We start from the raw sequence: 27,063 nt of genomic DNA on the forward strand, positions 1-27,063 counted from the left end.
CTAGGAAAGCGGTAGAATGACAATGGTATCGTTTTTTAGACTCAGATCTGTTAGAACAACCAGGAACACAGCACTGCGGCATATTGAAATGACGAGGATTGGACCCGGAAATAGTATTTTGAAAAGGTGTTACGTCACGACTTAAAGACCGGTTAACGTCGTTTTTATCGTTCCCTAGCAACGCTTTGTCTGACGAGCGGCTAAACGGACAAATCACGAAACAGTAGGCGGGACCAAGGCGCTCTGCTGTCCAATGGCGTGTTTGTTATCGTCCCAAGTGGTTCATGCCTGCATACACACAAATCGAGTTTAGCCGGATTTTAAGTTATCTAAAGGTGTTTCCTGACATCAGATAGATCGATGCGCCAGGAGTAAGTAAGCATCCGGAGACAGTGCGGAGTCCATCTGAGATCAAGAAGTGGAGCTGTTAAAAAAAGGGGGGGACAATGCAGCTGACCTGTTTTTAAAGTGAGCCGACTTTGCTCAACACTGACTAGCATTAGCCGTCCATCAGTACTAGTTATGTGAAAAAAACGATGACAACGTGGAATATACAATTGTGCAGCAGTTCGGTAGCTTAGCCTATTAACGTCAGGTCAGCGGTACACTTGTTTGGCATCTTGGTTTGACTGCAAAGCGTGAACATGGAGGAGAAACCTGCGTCAGGTGTACGTGGCTACGGAGGCGGCATGAACATTGTCATGAAACACCTGAGACGTTTCGGGGCCAGTCATGTCGCCCTGGCCTACTCCATGACGACCCTGGGAGCTGGCATGCTGGGCAGTATATTCAACTTCTACTATGTCAAACTCTTCCTCAATAAGTATAAGATATCAGAGGGAGCATTTCACCAATCGCAGGTGAGTATTATACATAAACAAACTGTGCATGCTGTGATGCAGACAAAGTACTGTGCCTGCAGAAGATCTGTCATATCACTGTGATACACTGAGAGCCTGTCTGCTTCCTCACTGTGGCTGCTTGAAAGCCAGCCCTCCAGTGATTTCTTGACTAGAGTCCCTTTCAAAATTCCTCATGATGTATTCCACTAATGGCAGTCAGTCAGAATGGGTCTAACCTGTGCAACAGGTATACCCACCCATTCCAGTTTTCATGGAGAGAAGAAGAGAAAATAAGAACTCTATCAAGATGCTGAACACTGCTACATGAACAAATTAACCATAATAAGAGGTGTGGATGCATATGAACAGGGAGCTGGTATAAACTGTATTACACATGAGTATACGCTATACATGAGTCATAAAGTTATAAATCACAAGCTGCTGGCACAAACAATCCAGGCCCTGGTTAGCCTCTCACACGTAAGACCTATTATGATTGGTTTGATAATCATACATCACTTTCTTTGTGGGGAGGAATTTTGAAGATGACTGAGGTCACTGGAGGGGGCCTTTAACCAGAAACCTTTTCTTCCTCCTTATAGGTCATTTACATGGTATGGAATGCAGTTAATGACCCTCTCTTTGGATACCTGCAAGACAACTCCCATGTGCCCTGCTGCTCGCAGCGGCGTCTTTCCATCCTGTATGGGGCTCCTCTCTACTCACTGGCCTTTCTGCTGCCCTGGTTCCCATGGCGATCCTACAGCCCTGATGACTGGCTGAGTGGCCTCCATTTGATGGTAGCACTTTGTGCCTTTGATGCTATGCTGACTTTTGTGCTCCTGGCGCAATGTGCCTTGTTTGCTGAAATTTCCGGCCTGCATCAGAGCCGCCTGCAACTCATCAAGTACAACCAGGTAACAATGGGATTGAGGGATTAATGTTAACTTTTTGCAACTTGCCAATGTGTAACACTGCTTCCATCTTTCTTCCATCCCATTAGAAGGTAGTGCACCCTTAGCCAACACATGTCTCTCCATCCCTCCCCTATACCTTCCCTTTTCTTTGCCAGGTGGCCTCTCTAATTGGTTCCTCCAGTGTGCTCTTCTGTGGTGTCCTCTCCAGAAACATGGAGGACTTTGCAGCCTTCCAAGCCTTTACAGTGCTGATTGCTATCCTGGCCTGTGGCTGCATGCTGTATACAGGCTTCCATAGTGAGAGCCGCTTTGACAAGAAAGGATGCCCACCTGGGACTGGTGATCAGACTTCAAGTCAATCAGCACTTTCCTGGTCTTCAATAAGAACTATGACGTGGCAAATCTTGACCAACAGGGACTTCCAGTGTTTTGTGATCATGAACTTCTTCCAGGTCTTCATTCTGACTTTCTTTAGTAATTTTACCATGATATTTGCCGAGCACTTAATTCCTGCAGATAAACTGCCATCACTGGCCAAGAGCTTTATGTATGGAGCCGGATTCATCTGTCCACAGGTACTGTGTCCCAGAAACTTCATTCTATATTAGAAGGATAATTAGGAAATGTTGCATTGGTGCATGACAGACTAACCTTAAAGGGATACTTCACCCATAATGCATAATTTGTTTATCAAGTACTCTCAATTGCTGACACACACTATATAATCCAAGTCTCTGGAATGCAATTGTATGCTCAGTACTTGCCAGACACATATATGTTCGCTCAAAGCATGCTGCAAAGGCCATTTCTGCAAAACACACTCGTGCATGGTCACGAAACATGCATGCACAAAGTTGTCCATCCAAGCGGCTCAACAGTGAAATGCATACACGTGTGCACACATGCTTCATAACCGTGCAAATATCATGTATTGTGAATGAAGTATCCCTTTAAGTAATTGCTATTCAAAGTAAGTGTAACTACCTTGCTAATTACTTTTCATGGGAATCTTGTGCAATTCTTCACCAGTTATTACACTTTCTGTACATTCTGTGAATATGACTTGAAGTTCCACTTCCCTTTATATCTCAGCCTCTTTTCTCCCTCCCAGATATTAGTGCTGAGTAGTCAGAGTCTCCTCCATAGTATTGGCTACTACAGGATCATCCTCCTCAGCTTCTACACAGAGTTTGGAATGGCTCTTGTAATGATGGCATTAGGTTCTCACCACTACTACATCCTGGCATTTTTCCTCACCATTAACATGTAAGAGGTTACATGACTGTCACACACATATTCCACTGTCTTATGTAGTAAAGAAGAGTTTATAAAGGTCATTTTTTACATGCATGTAGGCCCCTGTGTGAGTATGTCATGAGGTTTCTTTTCCTGCATCACTCCATTATCACTAAATTGAACATTTACATGCTCTCATTTACCTTCTATACAGGGTCATTATTCAGGCATCATTCAGTCTGTTCAACTTGCCCTTGGCTGATATCATTGACTCAGATCTGCAGAAGTACAAGCGCAGGTAAAAAAAAAAAAAAAATTACATCACCTTAGATCATCACTTATGTTCTATTTCAACACACTGCCATGTCCACCAGCCCAGCCATCCATTACATACAAATTTAGATGTGGTGCGTTTAGTTACATTTACAGGCGATGCTACTGTCCTTTCAGTGTTATGTTTTTACAAAAGCACACAATAACAAAAAGTTGCCATTATATAGCGAATCTATAAAGCATATTGTTTTCAATCACAAAGTAGAGTGCGGTAAACAGGAAAAAGAAACATAAGATTTGTCTGGAAATAGAGGTTTGCTTCACAGTGTGAATCAAAGTCTTGAATAATCTATTTTCAGTTTTTGTTTTGTTTATAAAGGTCATTCTTGTATTTTGTAACAATTTGTAACAAAGTTTATGTTATTTGACTTGTAATTAGATATCTCCATATAATATAATTGTGTTTTTTTCTCTCCTATAGTTCTCCTCTGTCCTCCATGGTGTTTGGGACAAATGCTCTGTTCACCAAGCCAGCACAGTCCCTGGCCCCTATGCTAGTTCTTAATATCCTAAACCAGTTTGGCTACAACGAGCTTAAGGAGGCAGGAGTGGCTGCAAACCCAAGGTAAAGACAATTTCTCACTGGTAGTCCACAGATAATTTTATATAATGATGATGGAAAGCAACATTATATTAGCTGTTGCCCTTAGTGTAAGAAACACTTGTGAACTGAGAAAAGTAATTGTAATTATAATGGACCTAAGAAGTGACACTTGTACACTTTTTTCATCTTTCATGATTTTTCTCTGCTTAAAGTGTTCAGAAACTCGCCCTGTCTCTGTCCCCTGTCCTCTCCCACTGTCCCACCTCCACATCTCAAGCCCACCTCTTCTGGATTTCTCAAAACGCACAAAGAATTTTAAAAAGACCTCCAATTAGCAGGAGACTCAGTATTCTGCTCTTGAAGGTGCATGACAGCTGTGCCAGTAGGAACACCGAAGTCTTCTCTATATGGCAGATCTGACTGACATGCAGCCTCAAACTGTAAATTGACCACAAAACGTCCTGATCCTGTTGAACTGTTACAAACTGACACATACACTGTAAAATACAATCACAACTATAATGTAAAATTGACGTGGAGGAGACATACAGTAAAAATCATATTAAAAGAATAATATTACCATGCCTATACACCAGTTTCACAGGTCAAAGATATCACTGTGACACTTGATATGACATTCAGCAGTGAGGCTGTAAAGGTAGAGGAACAAGACTGATAATGAGGGTTATTAGTTTTAACACCAGCTGAGTTACCCATAGCTTGTGATGTTCTTGTGTACTGGGGAGAATAACCCTAACCCACTAGTCAGAAACAGTTGTGTTTGTGAGAGACACTGATAATTTAACCCTGCAAATTATGCCTGAGACACTACAGGATGCCAGCACCTTTATTGTCTTACCAATATAATGGACTCCTTATAAGGTTGATGTTAAAGGAATAATTGTAAAAAAATTAAGTCAACTCCTGTTTTCTTTTCATGTAGTCGGGCAGTAGGTTTAATTTTCATGTTCATCCACCTTGTCCTTCATACTGGACATGCAGCTCCTACTTTCCCCCTCCAGCTCACTTTCAGTAATGGGGGACAAATCTATTCTCGTTTAAGAGTCAAGGTTCTCCCAAAGCTGACATAATGCTACCACAGTCTAACAGGATGAATTTAAGAGGATATTTCAAAATGTTAATGTAATTAATTAATGTAGTTACATTTTGATATAATTACAGATGTGCATTGTGTAAAAGAGGGAGATTGCCTCAATCACTGCACTTGTAAATAAATGTAATGTGCAGATGCAATTGGCTCTGGTCTGTGATACTAACTGTCTTCCTTCTTCCTCCCAGTGCCTTGGAGAGCCTCCACAGGCTCATGTTCTGCCTAGTGTGTCTGGTGCCCATGTGTATCTCTGCTCTGCAAGTCTTCGCCTGGAGGCCGTTCTCCATACGCAACAGCCACACAGTGGAGACAAAGTATACTGATGGCTGACTGTAACATTTTCAGCACAATCCAAGATGTACCAGTAGCTACATTCCTTTGGTTTGGGTTTGGGAAAAGTTGTAATGGGGATGAGTAAGGGATCCAGTTTTTTAATTGTTATTTGATTGAAAATGAATTGGAAATGTGACTCACTTGAGGGCATCCATGGGTATCGTGGTGGCATCAGAGAGCCTAAAAGTGAATAGTGTTGCACAAATTCATATTGCACAGCCCTAATAGTGCTCATGAAATTAGAGTTGGTCTAATGTTATAGTTCTTGTTTTTTCAAAGCGGTATATTCTTTGTTACCGGGCCATGGACAGACCTTCTGTGGTCACTCAGTGGCACTGGGAGAAGAGATTTATATTTTCCACAAAAGAGACAGAGAGCTAGATCTAAGGGCAATGAAAATATTTTTTATTGTGGTACAGAAAATTTTGATAGACCTCACTCCAGTTCACATCGTCGTCCTCACAAAGTATCCGCCACTGACTCACTTGGATCTCACATGTCACTGTGTCCGTGAGTGTGAAGGAGCACCAGTGAGATGTGGTGCGCACTAGAAGTCAGAAAAAAGTCATAAAAAATGGGCACAAAGGAGAAGAAGGGACCCCCCCCCCCGATTCTTTGTTTCACTTTTCTGTATGTGTAAAACGAGGATCAAGGTGCGGAAATGGAATTTCATTGCTTATCTATGTTTGAATGTATTTGTACTGAATTTCCTGCTTCACAGCTTAAAACATTTTTATAAGATTTCTGCAAATAAGAAAATTCCAAAAAGTCAGTTTTTTTTAATGTAAAAATTCAGTGTCAAAACTGTTGAAGTTGTAATTCCTCAAACTGCAGGTGTCTCATATAGTGCCCTCTCAAGTATTCCACTTCTTGTAAGTGTTCTGCATTTTTGGGTGTTGCAGCCTGAATTCATTTTTTCGCAAATCTACTAAAACAGCATACACAAATATTACACAAAACTTTGTAGAAGTAGCAGTTATCGCATTAGCTGCAGTTTTTCTGCTTTTCTTGAGTAAGTCTTTATCTGCTTGGCTCATATCGTTTTCAGGATTGTCTCCTATTCGTTTTTGGCAAATTTGCCCAAGCTTGGTCAGGCTCATTACTGAATATCTGGGAACAGTAATTTAAGAGATTTCCAGTGGACTTTAAGTCTGGGTTTTGGCTCAGACAGTCAAAGACTTTTACCTTCTTGTTCTTGGCTATTTGCCTAGTATCACTGTCCTACTAGAACATTCATTTTAACATCAGTCTTTGGTAAGAAAGATGTTTCACTGCATCATTCCCTCAATCTTCACAGGTTTCTCAGTCTTTGCTGCTGAATTCACTTGAGAGTTTTTCTGTACCCTGGACTTAATGGTTGTTTTTACTCTGATATGCAGCCTCTTTTGTGAAACCTCATGTTGATATGTGTTTACTTGCATTGTGTGTGTCATGACCAGTCAATTTACAAAGGCCACAGATTAATTCTAGTCAACTCACCGACATCTCAGGGGCTTTGAAAAGGATTTCAGTTTACAGTGCCACTGCAAACAACACCTTTGCTAATGAGTTCAAGGTGGGGGGGGGGGTGTCGCAAAGATCTGAACCCAGGATGTTGTGTGTACACGATATGTGCTTTAGCCAAATAAGCCACCAGCCCAACTTTTAGCTGTTTAATTATACATGAATATTTTTTAAAATCAGATTTTACACTGAGTCATTTTGTATAGAAGAGTCACAAAAACATATATCACTTTGGTAATCCAACTTGCGGATGATACACCGCAAAATTTTGAGACAGGAGGCAGAATACTTTTCATGAGCTGCATCAGTGAGCCAGCGTGGGTGACAGTCACAGTGAGCGGCACAACTCTGTGTGTGATGTACAGTGTCTTACTAACGCAAAAGAGTGTGTCAAGTTTCTCCGTTTTAGTGAAAGTAAGCCAACTAAACACTGGAAATGTACTGCATCTGAAATTGTGTATTTATAGTATGTACTATATATTTCTTGGTACTGTGCCTTACAAATCATCTACAATAACTAACATACTTGGCAAATTCAGAAATGAAGGGGAATTTTTCAGTTTGGCTTTCCATACTTAATTAAATACATGTTTTAGACAACCATGCCCAGAGTGGTTATATATTTTCATACACAAGCCTATCAAGAGTCATTCCAAAACATGAGGAAGTGTGTTATTTACAAATCAGATTATATGTAAATATACAATGATCAAAATCAATCAAGGTGGTACCAAGTCCTCTTATGAAAATTGGGAACATCATTACAGTGTCTTATAAATCATGTCATTATAAATGTATAATAACAAAACAGATTATGGAGTAATATGCATAGGCTACCTGATTTCTCACAGAATTTTTGTCACCGCCGCTAAAAATCAACATTATCTATGTAGTCTGAAATCTGAATGACGTCTGGCTCCTCATTTTGCATCTACCAAAGCGACTTGACAAAACTAGATTTAAGAAGAATTATTTAATTATATTACAGCTAGTCAGCCCAGTTGTGTGGTAGAAATTACTGAGTTGAAATTACAGGGGACCATTGCATTTTAATAAACATGTAATATAGAGTGGATGTTGAGTGAATAATGAATCACTGGTAAATAACTAATTTCACCTAATGGATTGTGTAATATAAAATAAAATTCTGCCTCAGTGCTTTCTTCCTTCTTCCATGACCTTTATGCACTCTATACATTCCCTCTTTGCACTGCCTTGCACTTGATGTTGTTGTTCTTTCCTGAATTGATCTTTGCTTGTGGTGTATAAAAATGTCATATGTGTGTCACTTTGGATAAAAACATCTGCCAAAAGTGAATTGTAATTGTAACTGGGAAAAATCACTGATGTGGTTAATCTAGTGAGGGCTTTTCCAGAGGACTTCAGAAGCCAATAAACATCTGTCTTAAACTGTTAAACATGAAGCTCAGGAACAAAACAGACAGTGACTCATGAGCATTTTGTTAGTCTTTAATGTGCTATCTCCCACAAATGATCACACACTGAACTTGAACTTGCACCAACTGCTGAGTCGCTCAGCTTCTCAGTCATATAAAGTCCTCAGTCATGCTTTGATATCCGCTCTCAGGCAGAGCTGCCGAATCTTCACTGTCATTGAGAATTCCTGATTGATCGTTACAGATTTTGATAGATGTCATCAGCTGAATGGCTGTGCTGAGTGCTTTCAACCTGCAACAAGATTAAACTTGTTGTGAAAGTGATAGTAAAATGGCACATTTTTCTACACCTCCATATCAGTGGCTTGTCTGTCAGCTGAATCTGACCACAACATGCTGCACTAAGGTAAGATGTTCTCGTCATTTTACCTTATTTTGAGGTGGCTGTCTGCTAGTGTTTGGTGTGGTTTTCTCCAAGTTCCTTTTATTACAAAATTCTTGCATCACCGCACGAAACTGCATTCTTTTTGTTGAATTTTTCTGCGACTACAGTAAAAAAGAAATTAATGAACAAGCAATGTTTGGATATTGTTCTGTTGGATATTATGAAAAGTCCCTGGTAGGAAAAAGATGAAACAAAGAACTCAAATTCTCATTCCAACAATTTATAAAGACCTTGGTTCCTGTTCCTCATTTTTCCTCCATGGGCTTTCCCCCATTTGGCACACAGAATTTTCTAGAGTTACTACGAACAAATGAAGCAGGGAAAACCAGAAGCCTATCACCAACCTTGTGACTTGTGGCTATTTGTCTGTTAATGCTACGCCCATTCTGGAATAGAGAATCCAAGTTATTTTCAACCAGTAATATCTATTCAGTCAGCATTTCAATCATTTAATAGTTGGTATTCTATCTCCTTTGAATGTGAAATCCAGCAGATTTTAAAAATACACATTATATACTTAGTTCATAAAGGCAATTTACCTTCTTGAGAATGATGAGTATCATTACAGCTACACTGTAGATGGCCAAGAGGGCAAATGCTAACCACATGAGCGTGTCCCCCACCATTTGCTTGTCTTCTGAAAGCAAGAGGAAAAGTCTCCCAATTCAACTTAAAGTTTACAAAAAGCTGTATCTGACCTTAAAAATCATCTTACAGGTTTTCTCAAGTCAGAGGATACTTACCCTTCACTACCAGAGTAGTGCCTGAGCCTATCATCTGCGTGCCTGAACCTTTTATTTCGAATATTACAGCACAGTGGTAGGTCCCACTGTCATTAGTATTAAGTGACATGATATGAAGAGATGCTCCTTCCAGGCTGTACTTGGGAGGCATGGTATCCAGGTTGACTTGATGATGGAAGTTTTCTTTGAAAGCAAACCACTGGAACTTCATTCCATGGGCTGAACAGCTTAAAGTACATGGGACAGAAGCAGATTGCCCTGTCTTCCGCCAAATTACCTCATTTGGCAGTGAGAACGATGAGCAATTGACTGCATTCACCACACTGCCTGGAGTTAAATGACAAAAGACAGAATTGAGGTGTACAACCCACTAACGGCTTTTTGTGGTAATGTCATATAACCCAGAAAAGTTTCAAATCAGGCCAGAAATTAGCACTACTGTTCAACCATCTGAGCCAAAGTTGTGCTGTCTACTCCCTCTTGTATGAGTGGAACAATACTTGTTACATTTTGGCTTTTCAAATTACCATGACACATACAAAAATACATTAGAATGGCATGCTCACTACCTCTAAGCACTGCATGAATAATGCACACACATTACCTGCTATTGGGAGGTAGCTGAGTGAGAGAAAGAGCGAAAATGTCCAGCTCATTTTGGCAGCTTGAGAGTGTGAATGATCTCATGACTCCTTGCATAAGACTTGTAACTGTTGACAGCTGGGAAGTATGTATGTGGTTCTTTCCTAACACTTACTTCCTACTAACTACTTTCATGCACTGTTTGGCTGGTGCAAATATATGTTTGCATGATTGTGTGGAAACGTATGTGATTTGTGATGTGCATCAGTACTAGTTGTAAATCACAAAACACTACTTAAGTACACTGGCATCTTTGCTATTTCACATTATTGGAGATAGTTGCCAATGTTTTGATCACATTTTTTTAAGGAGTATGGAGTCCCCTCTATGTGAACTATACACCCAGTCAAAAGAGAAGCCGCAGCTGTTACACAAGACCACTCTAGTCCCTTCCACCCCTCATTCCAACCACTTTTCCCAGACTGCCACTATTAAGTCCCCGTTGTCGATAAATAATCATTTTACTCTGTGTGCTTGTTTATTCTGTATGACTGAATTACTACTAAAAGTCACAGGTGGTCAAAATGGTCCCTTATCCTGTATTCCAAAACAAATTACCGAAAAATGTTCAGTTTTTGTAATTCCATATGTAGATACATAAACTCAATCTATAAATAGCTCCAAAAATATCGCAAAAAATACACAATGCTACCACTTCACAGCAAAACAGTAAGTAGCTGTTGAGAACGTAATCAATATAGTTAGGTTTTAGAATAGATATGAGAAAACCTGTTTTGTTATAGAGGCGGCTCTTTTGCATTTAGATAGTTTCACTCTTCTAGATAGATAGATTTTTATTCATTTAATGCATAACTTATGTGTGCATCTACTTTTATTTCAAAATCATTTATTTTCAGGGACTTCACTTGATTTAAAGGCCCCATGCTGTACACTTTTCAAGGTTTTTATTTTAACTGCTGATCCCAGCAAGATGTATTTGTATTTTGTATTTTGAGTACCTGTGGTCCGCTAAATATAGTTTCACAGCTCCTCTCTTTTGCCTTTCTCCCATGACCCACATCAAGGACTCCATCGACATCACTGTGGACCCCCATCAATACGCCTACAGGAAAAACCGCTCCACTGATGACGCCATTTCATCGGTGGTCCACACAGCTCTCACCCATCTTGAGAGCAGGAACTTCTACGTCAGTCTGCTCTTCCTGGATTTCTCCTCTACCTTAAACACCATCATCCCACAGACCCTGGTGCAGAAGCTCTCCTCCCTTGGACTGAGTCCCACACTGGGGAACTGGGTTCTGGACTTCCTGACCAACAGACCTCAGACCGTCAGGATCCACAACACCGTTTCCTCCTCCATCGCCCTCAGCACTGGCTCGCCACAGGGCTGTGTGTTGAGCCCCCTCCTGTTCACTCTGCTGACGTATGACTGCTCGGCAAGACACCCCAGCTGTCATATAGTTAAGTTCGTGGATGACACAGCAGTAGTGGGACACATCACCAACAACGATGAGTCCAAATACAGAGAGGAGGTGGAACACCTGGTGCAGTGGTGCAGTGAAACAACCTCTGCATCAACGAGAAAAAGACTAAGGAGATGGTGGTGGATTTCAGAAGGGACAAACGCCCTCTCCCTCCCCTGCACATCGGAGGAGCAGCTGTGGAAGTGGTCTCCAGCTTCAGGTACCTGGGTGTGCACATATCCAGTGACCTCACCTGGAGTGCCAACACTTCCCATCTGGTCAGGAAAACCCCCCAGCATCTCTACTTCCTCAGGAAGCTGCAAAAAGCTGGACTGGGGAGCTCCGTCCTGAGGAGCTTCTACCACTGTGCGGTGGATAGTGTCCTCTGCACCTGCATCACCATGTGGCACAGCAGCTGCACTGCTGCTGAGAGGAAGGCTCTGCAGAGGGTGGTAAAGGCTGCACAGAGGACTGTGGGGAGCAGCCTCCCCGCCACTTCGGCCCTCTACACTTCATGATGCAGGGGGAGGGCCCTCCGCATCATGAAGGACTCCACCCATCCCGCTCACAGTCTGTGTCAGCCCCTCCCCTCAGGCAGGCGGCTGAGGTGCATTCAGAGCAAGACCACCAGGTGATAAGTTTAACAGTCAAATGTGAACCCAAATGCAGACTTCAACAAGCAGTATTGCTTCAAAAAACAAGTTTAATCACCAGCCAGGCAAAAACAGAAAAGCAAAAACTATAAACAAAGGAACAGGCCAAAACAGGGGGCCGCAGAATAAGCTGGCTGGGCTGGCAAGGCTGGGCAAGGTCCACGCATGGAAACTGCAGACAAAAAGCACAGGTTACAACAAGGATCTGACAAAAACTGAGGATCAAAGCTGAGCATATAAAGAGACTAGGCTAATGGCAAAACAGGTCCAGCTGGTGTGGCTGGAGACAAACTGGCCCTCACACACCAGTTTCTGATCAGCCAATTAGGGAGAAGTGGAGGACATGGGGGCAGATGTAACACCAGGCTCAGAAACAGCTTCTTCCCTGCAGCTGTCAGACTGTTGAACTCGAGCCATGCTCTGTAGTCTCCCACCCTCTCCCATCTCATTCTTTCTTTCTCCCTTTTTCCTGCACAAATCACTTTCCACCACAAGTGCAATATCACTAACATGCGTGTTTTGCACTCACAAGCTAATTTCAGCACTGTTTATGTTGCTTATATCTATTCATATGTACTGTTTATATTTATTTATATATACTGTTTATAGTTTATACATACTGTCACATTGTTTATATTTATATATGCTGTTTATACTTATATATTTTATATTTACACTTCTTTTTTTTTTTTTTCTTTTACCTTGCTTTATTTATTTATTTATTTATTTATTTATTTAGGCTTATACCGGGACCTGAGTCCTAATTTCGTACCACTAACGTGTAAATGTGAGCTGGTATGACAATAAAGTTCCTTGAATCCTTGAATCAGCTATGACAAAATCAATTAGCAGCAGAAGATGTGCGGGGATATTAGTGCCTGCTGAGCGGGTTAAGATTTACAACACATCCAGGTTTTTAATAATTAGTCAGTAAACTCGGCATTGTCTGATGCAGGCTAGAGTTCTCATCGGGCCTGAAAATTAAGACCCGACCCGACCCGGGCCCAACTGGGCCAGCCCGAGGCCCGACCCGACCCGACTAATTAGCCGAACTTTAGGCCCGACAGCCCGATAAAGCCCGGAAAAAAAAAAAAAAAAAAAAAAAAAAAAAAAATCTCCAAATTCGCCATTATTTAGCAGAGCCGGTCGGCCGCGGCACCGGGGCACCATCAGTCGGTATCAGGCGGGCCGGCCGCGGCACCGGCCAGCATCAGGCAGCTCACCTGTCAGATCCGGCAGACCTGACGGGTGGGCGCGGTATCGGACGGTGCCGCGGCCGGCCCGCCTGATGGTGCCGCAGCATGTGCGGGTCAATACGGTAGTCTAGAAAACTGGAGATTTTTTTTTTTTTTTCCTCGTGCGCCCCCAAGTACATTGCGCCCTGGGCAGTTGCACTGCCCATAGCAAAAACCGTCCCTGCTGCAGAGTCTGCCAGCACAGCGGGATACTGCTGCAACCCTCTCTCACTTGTTTGCGCTGCGCTCGCACAGCTGGTTGTCTGTCTGTCACTGAAAGTTTAGCCTCCAAATCCAATCCAGCCTCTCACTCTCTCCACCAGTCACATAAAAATGAAACGTCATAATCAATAACAGAACACATAATTCTATTTTTTTATTTAAAAAAAAAAAAAAAAAAAATCCCCCACAGAACCCGAAGCCCGACCTGACCCGCCCAATTCACGTAAATTTTAGGCCCTACCTGACCCGAAAATGTCGGGTCGGGTCGGGTCGGGTTGGGTTCGGGCAGAATATGAGAACTCTAATGCAGGCTGGAAAATGTGCACTTTTATTTACTGTTAAAAACATTTTGCCGTGTGTTTCAGCTTCTGTTAAACTAATGGAGCTGCGGCAGCTTCCGGTCTGAGCTTTCAAAATAAAACCTTTGCTTCTAATTACTATTAACAAAAAAAGTTGGGGCTTGTAAATTACGGGAGATTCCCGGGAGAAAAGACAAAGGAGATGAGTCTAAAATACGGGAGAAACCCGCTTCTTTATGACATCATAAAGAGGTGGAAGTGCAATCCACTCGTTTTACAGGGAGAGTTTCAAAGAACGGACTGTGTGCACTTCTCCGTTTATCACAGGTTTAATGCATGGGACAGTATTTATGGGGCCTCGAGACCTTCCCTATCACGCAAAAACAACGAAAATTGCATTTTTCATGCCATGGGGCCTTTAAATGATGCTTGGCCTGCAGCAATCCAACGTGGGGCTGACTTGCTGACATGATCATTTAATGGTATAATGGTATATCGTATAAGTGACTGATTACAAACTGAGGTAAGAGCGAACTGAAAAAAACCTAACCAGTATTGAAGAGAGACACGATGTGAGCTGTAAGACCTGAGTGACTGAGAGAGGGGCTTTCACTTTGTGTGTGTGTGTGTGTGTGTGAGCGGCACAGCTACAGTGACTACGTTTACATGCACACCATATTCCGGTTCAGGTCAATATTCTGGTTAAGGTAACTGCGCTGCGGCAACTGGAATATTTCGTTTACATGTTACTTGCCATGTTCACGTGTTTCGGCGTATTCTCTTACGTACTCTCTTATGTAATGCCACACTCAGCCACAAGGAGCAGCAGTACGTGTATAGGCGTCGGGTCTGCCGGAAATACAGAAGAAGAAGTCTTCTTCCCTGTCTTCTTCTTCTTTTTCTTCTTCTTCTGTCGCTATTTCTGTTTTCTCCCATCGATATACTCCATGATATTTAAGTCTTTCATTAGCTGAAGGCGGACTGCAGTCTCCTAGCTCTTGCTGCTGTTTGCCATGCCGTTTTCCCCGCTTGCAGTAACCATAGCAACAAAGACGCCACAGAATTCCTTGCAGGTCGAGCATGCGCAGTCGTGACTGAATATTCCGATTCGGGGCATTTTCCGACTAAGGTGTTTACATGCCACAGTATTCCCAATTGACCTTAATCTGGTTTGGTGCGTGTTTACATGACACATGCGCAACCGGAATATTGTGAATATTCCGGTTAATACAGGAATAAGGTGTGCATGTAAACGTGTTCAGTGAACTGTGTGTGTGTAGGGGAGGAGCGCTGTGTGTGACTGGCCTATCACACAACGTGGACACAGTCAGCTACCCTATGAGGATTTTCATTCATCACAAGCACAGATATTGACTCATATTACTTGTATAATACTCATACTCGTCAAAAGTTCTTTATCCGGATACTCGGCTGAAACGAGTCCGGCTCAACCCAAGTTACCAAAACCAAAAATTGGACTGAACTGATAGACGGCTGCAGTCTCTTCCCCTTTCAACAATACATTTTTTAAAAAAAACCCTGCATTTACCAAAAGAAAAACTGCTGCTGCTTTATCACTATTTCAATTTGCGTTTTTTGACCTTTACGTGGTTTAAATTATGCTTGGCCTGTAGCAGTCCAACATGGGGCTGACTTGCTGTGATCGTATTGTGGTTAGTACTCTGCGTTGTGGCCGCAACAACCCCGGTTCGAATCCGGGTCACGGCAGAGCTTGTGTGTGCCTCTGACTTTATTTGAAAATGGCCAGTAAATGCCAATATCATTGCGGTGTGCAGAGCATTGTGTCCTGTTGGATTCAAACAGTACACCAAGAAGACTTTAGGCCTGTTTCCACCGCCAGAACTTCGGGGTAATTTTATGGGGCCGGGGCCGTTGTCGCGTGTCTCCACCGCCGGAACTACCCCGAAGGAGAGAGTTCCTGAACTTTTACAGGGGCTAAAAAAAGGCCCTGCCTTGGGGTAGGGACTCTGAGCAGGCGAAAATCTCCTGGGTGGGGCTTCACTGCGCAATGTGGTGTCAACAGAAAGCAACAAAATAGCCGGATGCTAGCATTAGCTTTACCTAACATTAGGCGTCCCTAGCAACACGGCCAACACTACCAAGCTAACGCTAGCGTGCTAGCTAACGTTAGCTAACGCTAACAACACACTTTTTAGCTGGCATTTTTAGGGATGCTAACGTTAGCTTTGGGGAACGTTAGCTAACGCTAACAACAGGCTTTTTAGCTGGCATTTTAGGGACGCTAACGTTAGCTTTAGCGGACGTTAGCTAATGCTAACAACACACTTTTTGTAACAACACGCATTTTGATGCCCCGGTCATGGTCGCGCAACTGCCCAGTAACTTTACAGGAACCTTCCTCCTACTCGGCCCTCTCAGTGGAGACATGGCAGTTGAGAGGGCCGAGAGAGAGGACGTTCCTGTAGTAGCTCCTGCCCCCAAAATATTACGAGGAACCTTGTGGTGGATCAGAAGATTCCAGGTTCAACTCCTGGCTAGCTCGTCCTTGGCTGAAACAGCTAACAAAATCCACCAGTGGTCCTGCTTTACTTTCTGAACAACACCCTTTAAATGCCAAATGAAAGGCAGGTTTAAGAAAACAAACATGATGCTCACCCATCACCAAAAATTGTTGTGAATTGTTGGACGGCTGCAGTCTCTTCCTCTTTCAACAACTCATTTGAAATCCCTGCATTTATCACTATTTCAGTGTGTTTTTTGACCTTCACGTGGTTTAAATGATGCTTGGCCTGAAGCAGTCCAACATGGAGGTGACTTGCCGTGATCGTATAGTGGTTAGTACTCTGCGTTGTGGCTGCAGCAACCCCGGTTCAAATCCGGGTCACGGCAGAGCTTGTGTGTGCGTCTGATTTTATTTGAAAAATGCTGAAAATGGCCAGTAATTGCCAATATCATTGCTGTGTGCAGAGCATTGTGTCTTGTTGGATTCAAACTGTACACCAAGAAGATTTTAGTAATCGCACCATGGGCCAGCAATTTCAGGACAGTCTACAGGTGAGCTTTTATGGGCTAGTGGCGCTCCCTGCCACTCGTGAGTCGAGCTCATTTTTGGTAGCCAAAGCCAATCAGCGCCCGTATCACTACCAAGAATGGGAGGCAAAGGCCAATCGCCATTCTACCAAGAATTGACCAATGGGTGGCCGCTGTCTGGTCACGAGGGCTTCGGCCAGTCACGGCGCCATGCAGTCGCAGCTTGAAAGCTAAGTAAATCCTTTTACAGTCGTTGCTGTTGTAAATAAACAGGCAAATATATGTTTTGTTTCTTCCACGTCAGTGGCAATAAGAATGTAGCTTAGTAAGGTTAATGGCTAGCGTCGTAGCTACCTTTCCTGTTGCTGTACTTTTATACTGTCTTTTAGCGTTTTTTCAAGACTTTCTGCTGATGTTGTCGAGGCAATTTTACATTAACCGATCTACATGAAATAACCTGCCTTTTGGTGACTTTGGCGAGCTGAGTTATTAAATGAACTTCAAGTTACAGGTCCCCTTCTACTTCCCCCGGTCAAGTTCCCCTTCCCCTCCCCCACCATTAAAGTTACTTTGGTGGAGGAGGGGAAAATGCTCTTTGACCCTGGTGGGACTGGTGAGGCAAAGGCTGTGTATAAGGGTACAGCTAATATCTACAGTAAAATATATCTACATTACCAATATGGTATAATGGTATAATGATTTACTAGACATCACATACATATTATACCGTAGTATTTGTTGTACTGTTGTACCTCGCTGTATTTTGAGCTTATCGGAGTGGAATACCTTTACCGGCAAACTGGTAAAGTGCTGCAGGACTACCAGCTGGCCATTGCAGAGTCGGAGACCACTGACCACTTTCAGGACAACACTGTCCCCACCTTTGACACAGTGAGCACCTGCTGCTTCATCACGAGCATATCTGCGTCCGAAGCATCTGTAGTCTTATCATCTGCAACTCCTGCAGCAACCAGCACTTTGCCACCTCCATCAGTGGTCCCTCCAATAGTTATCTTTTTTCATGTAGCTCCGGTGGACCAGGTATCAACAGGAACTGACCTTCCTGCATCTGAAGAGTCCACTTCACATGATGTAAAGACCTATTTCATTTTTACAAAAACATTTGTAAACAGAATCTGTGTTATGTTGGCCCAAAGCAATAGTATTCATTGCTGCTATCCAAAGTTCTAAAATTATCTTTCCTTTTAGGATTATGTTGGACCTGACAATATTGAGGGGTATGGAGCTGTGCAGGCCTTAGCAGAGTTTCTGGTTGGCCTCAGAGACCACAGTCTGGCCTTGACCGGGGAAGAGTGTGCCCAGATCATCACCCTGTGGCAGGCGTTGGGGGAGTATGACAAAAAGATGACCGTTTACCCACCACGTCACCAAACCACCTTAACACAGTGATTCAGGGCCACTAAGAAGATTGTGGCACCAGGTGTGGAGAGCACGAGAAAGTTTGTTCTATCAAGCAAACACAGAACCTATGGTCTCCATCTTTATTATTAGTTCAGTTACATTAATGTAAAGATCCTCATTAGCTGACAATTTGATGACTGGCTTATCATCTGGTTTTTGGAAACATACATTACATAAGACACATACAATAGTAATTTAAACAATAACAAACAAAAACATTCATTAAAAAAGACAACATAACTTTGCAGATATTAAAATAAACATCTACACAACAAAAAAAATAAAAGAAAGAAATAGGAAATGAATAAGAACAGGAAAAATAAATAAGGAAAACAAAACAATGAAAATAACAAAATAAGATCATCTGTTTTTAATAATATGTATTCTTTTGTAATTTGCAGGTGTTTCTTCGGGGCTCACAGTCCAGCTCAGTGGCCTGACTGTAATAGAGTGGTGGAGGCCATCTTCACAAGGCTCTGTGCTCTGTACTAGGGCTGTGACAACGAACTTCGAAATTCGATATTAATTCGAACTGGAGGGAGGGATATAACGTTCGATTGCTGAAATTCACGTTCGAATGTGTGTGTGTGTGTGTGTGTGTGTCTTTGTTTACGTTGCGTAACGACGCAAATCAACGTTAAGGCCGGAACATACTTGCTGCGTGGCCAAACGTTCGCGTACGTAGTTTGCTGCGCCTGTGTACATACTTGCTGCAGCGCGGTCGCTCGTCGACGCAGCCAAAACGCGTGATGCTGGTGGTCTCCGCTAGGGGCAGACAACAGCACTCGGACACAGACGTGAACAGCGAAGAAGTCGGTGACGTATTTCCGGATACAGCAAATACAGAAAGTGAAAGAAACATGGATTCCTCTCTTGATGAAGAAGAAGTGATCATTTTGTTACTGCTGAGGTTGAGGCAGAAGAGGCGGCAGCGTCTCTCTCTCTCTCTCTCTCTCTCTGACTTCACGTTCAGGGTTTCTTTCGCACGAGCGCCTCTAGCGGTTATGTCCATATTGCATCTCGCGCACGCGTCACGTTACCTCGCGTCAAAGTGAGCGTCCCACGCGTCAAACGACCGCAAGATACGCGTGGCAGCCATGACGCGGACGCGGACGCGTTGTCTGCAGCAAGTATGTTCCGGCCTTTACGCGTGATCGTGCGCGGGATAAAAAAGTGTGGGCATGCATCAGTGCAGCGCGCACCTGTAGGAAGTTTACAGCATGGCTGACCTGACCTGTTGCAATGGATACGTTTGGCTGCTTTATTAAACGTCATTGCTGTACTTTTTGTGGTCTGTTTTATATATTCTAGACATTCCTAAGAAATTTCATATTGAGTGAGAGTTGAAGTGCATTAGTTATCTTGCGTGCTTATTAAAATACGATCGTAAATACATCCAGATCATCATTATTAATGTTGTGCCTTTCAGAAGGAAAGCGCTTGTTAATATGGTTGAAACGCCCTCTGGCGGACAGACCGTAAATGACACCCATATTGTACATATCAATAGGCTAAACAATAGACTAAAATTGACCCTAAAAATTCGAACATAATTCGATATTTGACATTATAGGGCAATCGAAATTCGGAATTTATTTTGGAGGAAAGTCACAGCCCTACTCTGTACCCTGGTGCCCTGCACTGCGAAGGGGTGAGGGTGTCACGCTTCACAATGGTGACACGTGCTTATAAGCACATTCGTGAATGCATCATCACCAATGCTAGCAATTAAACTAGTGTTATATTTGCGCTAGGTATAGTTAGCCATTGACATCATGCCGTATTGGCAGTAAATCAACTCAGACTGATAAATTAACCCAACAGTGAATTCTAATCCGTTATGTTATAGTGGTACTCTGTGAAAAAAAACAAACAAACACATTTATAACTTACATTTGTGTAATTTGCCATTACCAGCTACAGCAGGGACTTCTCCAGACGCCATCTTAGTGGTTTTTGATGGTAAAGTTATCCAGAAGTAGACGTGTACATATCCTATCTTCAAAATAAAAGCATCACCACTGCTTCTAAGGTATTAGAGTTTTATTTTTGTAAACAACCAGAAGTGACTGTACTTTGCACAATTGCTGGCTTGAGAGTTATCCGAAAACGTCGATGCAATTTTCAAAAATGACGTTATTTGGACAAATTGACCACATATTTGGAAACTACGTGGTTACTTTCTCGCCTGAAAAAAAAAAATTAAAACTTAGTGACATATTAACAGTCATAAAACGAAAAGTCAAGTCAGCTTTTTAAAGTAGCTACTTCCAGTCAGTGGTGCCGTTAGGGTGAGAACTGGCGATCGTTCCACACTCAACTTTTTGACCGTTTTGAGGTACATCCGGGCATTTGTAGTGCACTTCATTTTGTTAGTATTTTCAGTGTGAACACACTTATGCACTCAAAATAATAAGTGTAAGTGCAGAAGTGCACGATTTGAGACACACCATAGGTCTGAGTCTCCCTCAATTATTCTGTTGGGAGTTCTCTCTGCTTCAGTAACAGAGCTGACCACTATAAGAAATTGGGAACAAATACAAGTATTGAGTCCTGACGTCCCCTACAGAGGACGTTGATAAAGTAGCTGTTTTTCACATGAAAATATATTAGCTCTGTTCTGCAAATTCATGCAGATCACAACTGAGATGTTTTCTAACTAAATCGATCAAATTGTAAAAATAATTAAAAAAAAAAAAAAAAAACATTTAAATGCTTACCTCTCCTTTTTCCATATAATGTGCTGCACTGGATTCTCGCCATTTTGAAAAGAGTGGGAAAAAGAAGTTGCAATGGCCACACCCCCCAAGCATGATATCACTGTTGAGCCACAATTGTCCTCTTTCAGGAACAGCAGAATTCATTAAAGTGTAGTATAGGAGATATTAGCACAAACCTAACATCCTCTACAGAGGACAAAAATGAATATTTTATTGCGAGTGGACATCATATTTATATCCTTTATATCCTCATATTTTTGCCAGGATAAAGCTGAAGAATGTGATTGGCTGGTAAAAAGTAAACAGAATTTCAGGTAATAACATCACTTTTAATTGCTTATTACCATCCAAAACAATATTATTATTCATTCTCAGGAGGACAGTGAATTTGTGTAAAAATCTGGATGTACTGTAGTCATAATAAAAGACTGCAACGAACTCGGGTCGAACGGAATTCGATCGGCAGATCTCCGGTATGTGCTGCGCAATTTTTGGTAGTGTTACCTCGACCAATGCATGCTGGCCTTGGCGCAATGGATAACGCGTCTGACTACAAGTCACAAGATTCCAGGTTCAACTTCTGGCTAGATTGTCCTTGGCAGAAACAGCTAACAAAATCCACCAGTGGTCCTGCTTTACTTTCTGAATGACACCCTTTAAATGCCAACTAAAAGGCAGGCAAACAAACATGATGCTCACCCATCACCAAAAATTGGACTGAACTGATGAAAAGCTACAGTCTCTTCCACTTTCAACTATTCATTTGAGATACCCGCGTTTATCACTATTTCAGTGTGTTTTTTGACCTTCACGTGGTTTAAATAATGCTTGGCCTGTACCAATCCAACATGGGGCTGACTTGCCGTGATCGTATAGTGGTTAGTACTCTGCGTTGTGGCCGTAGCAATCTCGGATCGAATCCGGGTCATGGCAGAGCTTGCGAGTGCGTCTGACTTTATTTGAAAAATGCTAGCAGCTGAACAAAGCTGAAAATGGCCAGTAACTGCCAATATCATTGCTGTGTGCAGAGTATGGTGTCCTGTTGGATTCAAACAGTACACCAAGGAGATTTTAGTAATCGCACCATGGGCCAGCGATTTTGGGACAAACATAAACAAACATATGATGCTCACCCATCACCAAAACTTGGACTGAACTGATGGACGGCTGCAGTCTTTTCCCCTTTCAACAATTGATTTGAGATACCCACGTTTAACACAAAAAAAAATGTTTCAGCTAACTACAAGCTAGCCAATACTCAATTGATGGTGATATTTCAGTGTGTTTTTTGACCTTCACGTGGTTTTAAGGATGCTTGGCCTGAAGCAGTCCAACATGGAGGTGACTTGCCGTGATCGTATAGTGGTTAGTACTCTGCGTTGTGGCCGCAGCAACCCCGGTTCGAATCCGGGTCACGGCAGAGCTTGTGCGTGCATCTGATTTTATCTGAAAAATGCTGAAAATGGCCAGTAACTGCCAATATCATTGCTGTGTGCAGAGCATGGTGTCCTGTTGGATTCAAACAGTACACCAAGGAGATTTTAGTAATCGCACCATGGGCCAGCGATTTTGGGACAGTCTATAGAAAGGTTTTTATGGGCTAGTGGCGCAATGGATAACGCGTCTGACTACGGATCAGAAGATTCCTGGCTAGCTCGTCCTTGGCTGAAACAGCTAACAAAATCCACCAGTGGTCTTGCTTTACTTTCTGAACGACACCCTTTAAATGCCAACTGAACCATTGCACCTATATGCCAACTGAAAGGCAGGTTTAAGAAAACAAACATATGATGCTCCCTCACAAAACTTGGACTGAACGGCTGCAGTCTCTTCATCTTTCAACAACTCATATGAGATACCCGCGTTTAACAAAAGAAAAAAAGTTTCAGCTAAGTACAAGCTAGCCAGGACTGAACTGATGGTGATATTTCAGTGTGTTTCTTGACCTTCACATGGTTTAAATGATGCTTGGACTGCAGCAGTCTCACATGGAGCTGACTGGCCGTTGAATTATAGGGGTCACTAAAGCTTTGTCAGATTTTTGTCAAGCTTTAAAGCTTGTCTTCCATTTCTGAGACATCCTCCTCTATCTCCTGTTCAATCTAAATCTCCTCTCCACTATCATTCGCTTGTAAAATATGGTAGTATGGTCTAGAACCCTTGGACAGAAAACCGCATCATCAGTTGTCTACTCATTGTGTTCAGAGTAGAATGAAAGCAAGGCACAAATAAGTCTTTATGTATGGGGTCTGGGGTCTGTGAGAAGATATGATACATTGTTAATTCTGGCAGGTGCGGTTCACACGAGGTGCGGTTCACGCGGGGGGTGAGGGGTTGGTAAGCCCGAGAAAGAGACATAACTAACACCTAATAGCTGAGGCTGAAATATGTAAATTCATTGAAAGTGATGATATAACAGTCATAACAGCTTCTAACAGTTACTGTACTGAATGTGTTTAATTTTTAGCTTCCTTCAACATTTTATGGCATGAGGGGGAGACTGCTGTCATGCCAGTCCACCCTGACATCAGTGATGATGATGATGACGAGGAGGAGGAGGATGAAAATGTGTCAGACTCTGACTTCGTCCCACGACCCACAACCATGATTTTCCAGGTCCAAGCGAAATGGGCCCCTCAGAAGCTGCTCAGAAGGACATCAACACCACTTTCACCACCAATGAAAATGAAATAATGACCTTTCTGGCCATCCTCATCTATATGGGGATTGTGGAGCTCCCATCTGTCAAAGATTACTGGACCATGGAGACCAGGGTCCCCCAAGTTGCCAACCTGATGTCGTCAAAGAGGTTCAGGCTGCTGAAAAGGGTTATCCACTTCAACGACAACACCCTGATCTCTGACACCAGTGACCGCTTCTTCAAAGTCCGGCCACTGTTCAGCTTCCTAAATACTGCCTTCAGGTATGAGCCACAGACCCCCAAACAGTCTGTGGATGAGGTGATGGTTGCCTACAAAGGGAAGAAAGCTGGCAACCTGACGCAGTATATCAAAAGCAAGCCAGACAAGTGGGGTTTTAAGTTGTTTGCCAGGGCCTCTGAGGATGGCTTCATCCACGACATGGTGTTATACCAAGACAAGACTACCCTAGCCTCACAAATGCCTAGCTTGTGTACAAGCGGGACTGCAAGGCCCTTGGTGTGAAAAGCTAGTCTCTGAAAGATTTCAGACTCTAGGTGTTCAGGGATGCCAACAACCAGAGGCCAGCCACGCCTAGCTCCAGAAGAGGCTCATCTTCCTCTGTTGACAGCCTGACCTCCAGTGCTGATGTCCCTAAGCCTGTCTGGGGACACCGCAGCCATGCCCCAAATTTGGCTGGGTGGTTTGATATGTCCCTTTTCCATGCCCCTGAACATGCTGAACGCCAGACTTGTAAGCATTGCAGCAGGAAAGGCAACATTCTGAGGTTGAATATGGTCTGCGGGTTCTGCAAGGTGCACCTCTGCATGAATGGTGAGCGTAACTGCTTTGTCAAGTACCACGAAGAAGTGGCCTAATGTCTAAAGTGGTAATGTGTTGAGGAGCCTGTATCAGACAGGCAGAGACAGACAGAGACAGACAGACAGACAGATAGAAGCAGAGACAGACAGACACAACAGATAGAAGCAGAGACAGACAGACAGACAGAGGCAGATACAGACCAAGACAAACAGACACTACCTCGAACCCTCACACGTGCCTATACCAGCACTTTTGTTATAATGTTAACTTGATGTTCAAATGTTTTAAAACACATTTCTTTCATCTTATAGGTATTCTTCTTGTTTTTTTTTTTTGTTTTTTTTTTAATAGAAATACTTAACTGGAATTTGTTTTACCACTGACGGGCAAGTAACCAAAAATGATAACTTCATCGGCCTTGATTTTCTATAGGGGATGGGGGCGTGACGTCATGGCCGGAGCGCCGCAGGGGCTGATGGGAGAAATCGCCATATTGTGAGGCCACTTGTTGTTCGTTGTTGCGCGCCGAGAAGTTACCGTCATGGGAAGAACCTGTTGTGTGGTCGGATGTAATGTATTTTATTGAGCTTAAAATTATATTCAGGCCATATAAGAATGATATCAGGGCATGTCAATTTATAACGTAATCTTTTTATTGAAAAGTAGGCTAGGCCAGGGGTCGGCAACCCGCGGCTCCGGAGCCACATGCGGCTCTGTCATCCCTCTGATGCGGCTCCCTGTGGCTTTTGAAAATAATTGAAGAGTATTTAATTAAAATGTATTTTATTTTAGTTCGTTCGTTTTAAAAATGTAATTCTAAATTTGAAGATTATGGTGACCTTGTAACATCTAAATAAAACGTGTTAAATTTTTTTGTCGCTCTTAAAAGCAAACATCGCGCACGCCTCACAGATGACAGCTTACAATCCTGTGTAAAGATGAAGGTTTAATGGCTCCCAGTGTTTTCTTTACTGTGGGAAACGGGTCCAAATGGCTCTTTGAGTGGTAAAGGTTGCCGATCCCCGGGCAAGGCTATATAAAATAAAATGAGTACCGTCAATTGACTCACGTAACTTCTAAAATAAATAAATAAATATTGCACAAGCCTGCACTCTTAACATGAACATAAAACAACTGCGAACAATTGCAACTACAATTTACAAACAAAAAAACACATCTGAACTGGCTCATACCATTTTAATAACGCAGTGTGCTGCCAACTTGAAATCAAAACAAACAAACAAACAAACAAAAAAAAAAAAGCCTACTTTTTACATTTTCGCTGTAGTGAACTGTGCAGCAGCTGGATTAAAATCAAAAGTCTCAAGTGTCTCTCTGCAACTTGCAATACGCATGTCTTGTGAACTTGTTCTCCCCCAGGCGACTTTGCTGCGCTGTTTTGATCCGGTTCTGCAGAGAAAAACCTCTCTCTGCTGGTACACTGGAGACATTTGGACCCGTTTCCCACAGTAAAGAAAACACTGGGAGCCATTAAACCCCTTTGAGTCACTGAACCCTTTATGAAATCAATGAACGATTGCAGAGAAAACGAAATTACATTTCTGCATGCAACAAAAACATTTTCAACTCCGAAAAAAAAGACGCTGGGTTGAAGGTTACTCTCAAGTAAAAATACTCAATGTCTACTTGAGTCCTACTTGTATTTATGAAAAAGACGCCGAACTTAAATTAGGCCTATCCACCGGCAGCAAACCAAAAATGCCGTCCTCTCTCTGTGTGCCGTCATCCTTTTACTGGCGCGTGCAGTCAGCTGTCAACCTGAATAATAAAAGGACTACTTCACTGAACAATGAGGAAATATGAATATATGCAAAATAATAGGCAATTAAAATATTTATCATACTTGGTTCATGTGATTTCTGCTCCTGAACCTCAGCGCACAGCGTCTGCACATCTGGGGTCCGTTTCACGAAGCAGGTTCAACGAGTCTTACCCCGAACTCTGAGTGGATCTACTCTGAGATAGGAAACTCTGAGTTTTCGGTTCCGGAGCAGCTGATTTGAGTTGGTTTTACCAACAGTGCAACACCGCTGCAGCGGCAAAGCAGAGGGAGACGGCGTGGGAGAACATTGCTGTTCGGGTCAATGTGTAAGTTTAAATGTAGTCCGTTGCAATCACAGTAATATTACAGGGGAAAACTGCTTGAATAGTAGCGTATTAATTTATTTCATTTAGGTGCAATTCTCCCGCACGGGGGAGAAGCGCACTTGGCAGCAGCTTAAGATGAAATATAATAGGCCTAACATTGTTCAAACATCTATACGCGGTCTTACAACCATCTCCCGACGAATATTTAATTCTCTGCACCTTCATCCACGGGATCGTTGTCAAGGACATGCCATGTTCGTGAAAAAAGTCGCCACCTAACTAGGCTACTAATGGACTTATAAAAGCCTACTGACTGTTTTTTGTTTTTTTTGTTTTTTTTAAATAACAGACGGTAGAACTAATATGCCACGCCAAAACTCACCTGCTGACTGAATGAATGAGGAAGTTAAATACCGTGTGTGGCTGAAAGAGGGCGGACACAGAGAGAAACTCGAGGTTT

General features: G+C 42.6%; 2 protein-coding genes and 2 non-coding genes across 5 annotated transcripts; 3 read left to right on the forward strand and 1 right to left on the reverse strand.

The window, feature by feature from the left end:
• Positions 1–286: 286 nt before the first annotated feature.
• Positions 287–7,980, forward strand: mfsd13al (major facilitator superfamily domain containing 13a-like). Its single transcript, XM_030057494.1, has 7 exons — positions 287–860; positions 1,445–1,759; positions 1,915–2,334; positions 2,871–3,025; positions 3,210–3,293; positions 3,750–3,893; positions 5,172–7,980. Exons 1-7 carry the CDS (start codon positions 645–647, stop codon positions 5,311–5,313), a joined length of 1,476 nt encoding a protein of 491 aa, XP_029913354.1. The 5' UTR covers positions 287–644; the 3' UTR covers positions 5,314–7,980.
• A 301-nt stretch (positions 7,981–8,281) lies between these two features.
• On the reverse strand, positions 8,282–20,275 carry LOC115363346 (uncharacterized). Of its 2 annotated transcripts, none has more exons than XM_030057496.1 (6): positions 20,207–20,275; positions 9,405–9,731; positions 9,201–9,298; positions 9,006–9,047; positions 8,646–8,762; positions 8,282–8,508 (listed from the first exon to the last, which is right to left on the reverse strand). In XM_030057496.1, the coding sequence occupies exons 1-6, from the start codon at positions 20,256–20,258 to the stop codon at positions 8,455–8,457; spliced, it is 690 nt and encodes a 229-aa protein (XP_029913356.1). In that variant the 5' UTR covers positions 20,259–20,275; the 3' UTR covers positions 8,282–8,454. The 2 variants fall into 2 exon arrangements, with proteins under 2 accessions (XP_029913356.1, XP_029913357.1); XM_030057497.1 differs by lacking the exon at positions 20,207–20,275 and adding an exon at positions 10,009–10,060.
• trnah-gug (transfer RNA histidin (anticodon GUG)) lies at positions 16,679–16,750 on the forward strand. Its single transcript has one exon. It is a non-coding gene; the product is annotated as a tRNA-His (tRNA).
• Positions 20,276–22,381: 2,106 nt separating the features above from the next.
• Positions 22,382–22,453, forward strand: trnah-gug (transfer RNA histidin (anticodon GUG)). Its single transcript has one exon. It is a non-coding gene; the product is annotated as a tRNA-His (tRNA).
• Positions 22,454–27,063: the final 4,610 nt, after the last annotated feature.

This window comes from Myripristis murdjan, chromosome 8, assembly GCF_902150065.1.
Source record: "Myripristis murdjan chromosome 8, fMyrMur1.1, whole genome shotgun sequence".
Lineage (NCBI taxonomy): Eukaryota > Metazoa > Chordata > Actinopteri > Holocentriformes > Holocentridae > Myripristis > Myripristis murdjan.

Bases quoted from the DNA above. Each gene is read 5' to 3' on its own strand.
- mfsd13al (XM_030057494.1), top strand. From the start codon at position 645: ATGGAGGAGAAACCTGCGTCAGGTGTACGTGGCTACGGAGGCGGCATG. The intron at 861-1,444 runs GTGAGTATTATA...TCCTCCTTATAG, and splicing joins GAGCATTTCACCAATCGCAG to GTCATTTACATGGTATGGAA. The intron at 1,760-1,914 runs GTAACAATGGGA...TTTCTTTGCCAG, and splicing joins AACTCATCAAGTACAACCAG to GTGGCCTCTCTAATTGGTTC.
- LOC115363346 (XM_030057496.1), bottom strand. From the start codon at position 20,258: ATGGCGTCTGGAGAAGTCCCTGCTGTAGCTGGTAATGGCAAATTACAC. The intron at 9,299-9,404 runs GTAAGTATCCTC...TCTTGCTTTCAG, and splicing joins CACTACTCTGGTAGTGAAGG to AAGACAAGCAAATGGTGGGG. The intron at 8,509-8,645 runs GTAAAATGACGA...ATCTTGTTGCAG, and splicing joins GACAGCCACCTCAAAATAAG to GTTGAAAGCACTCAGCACAG.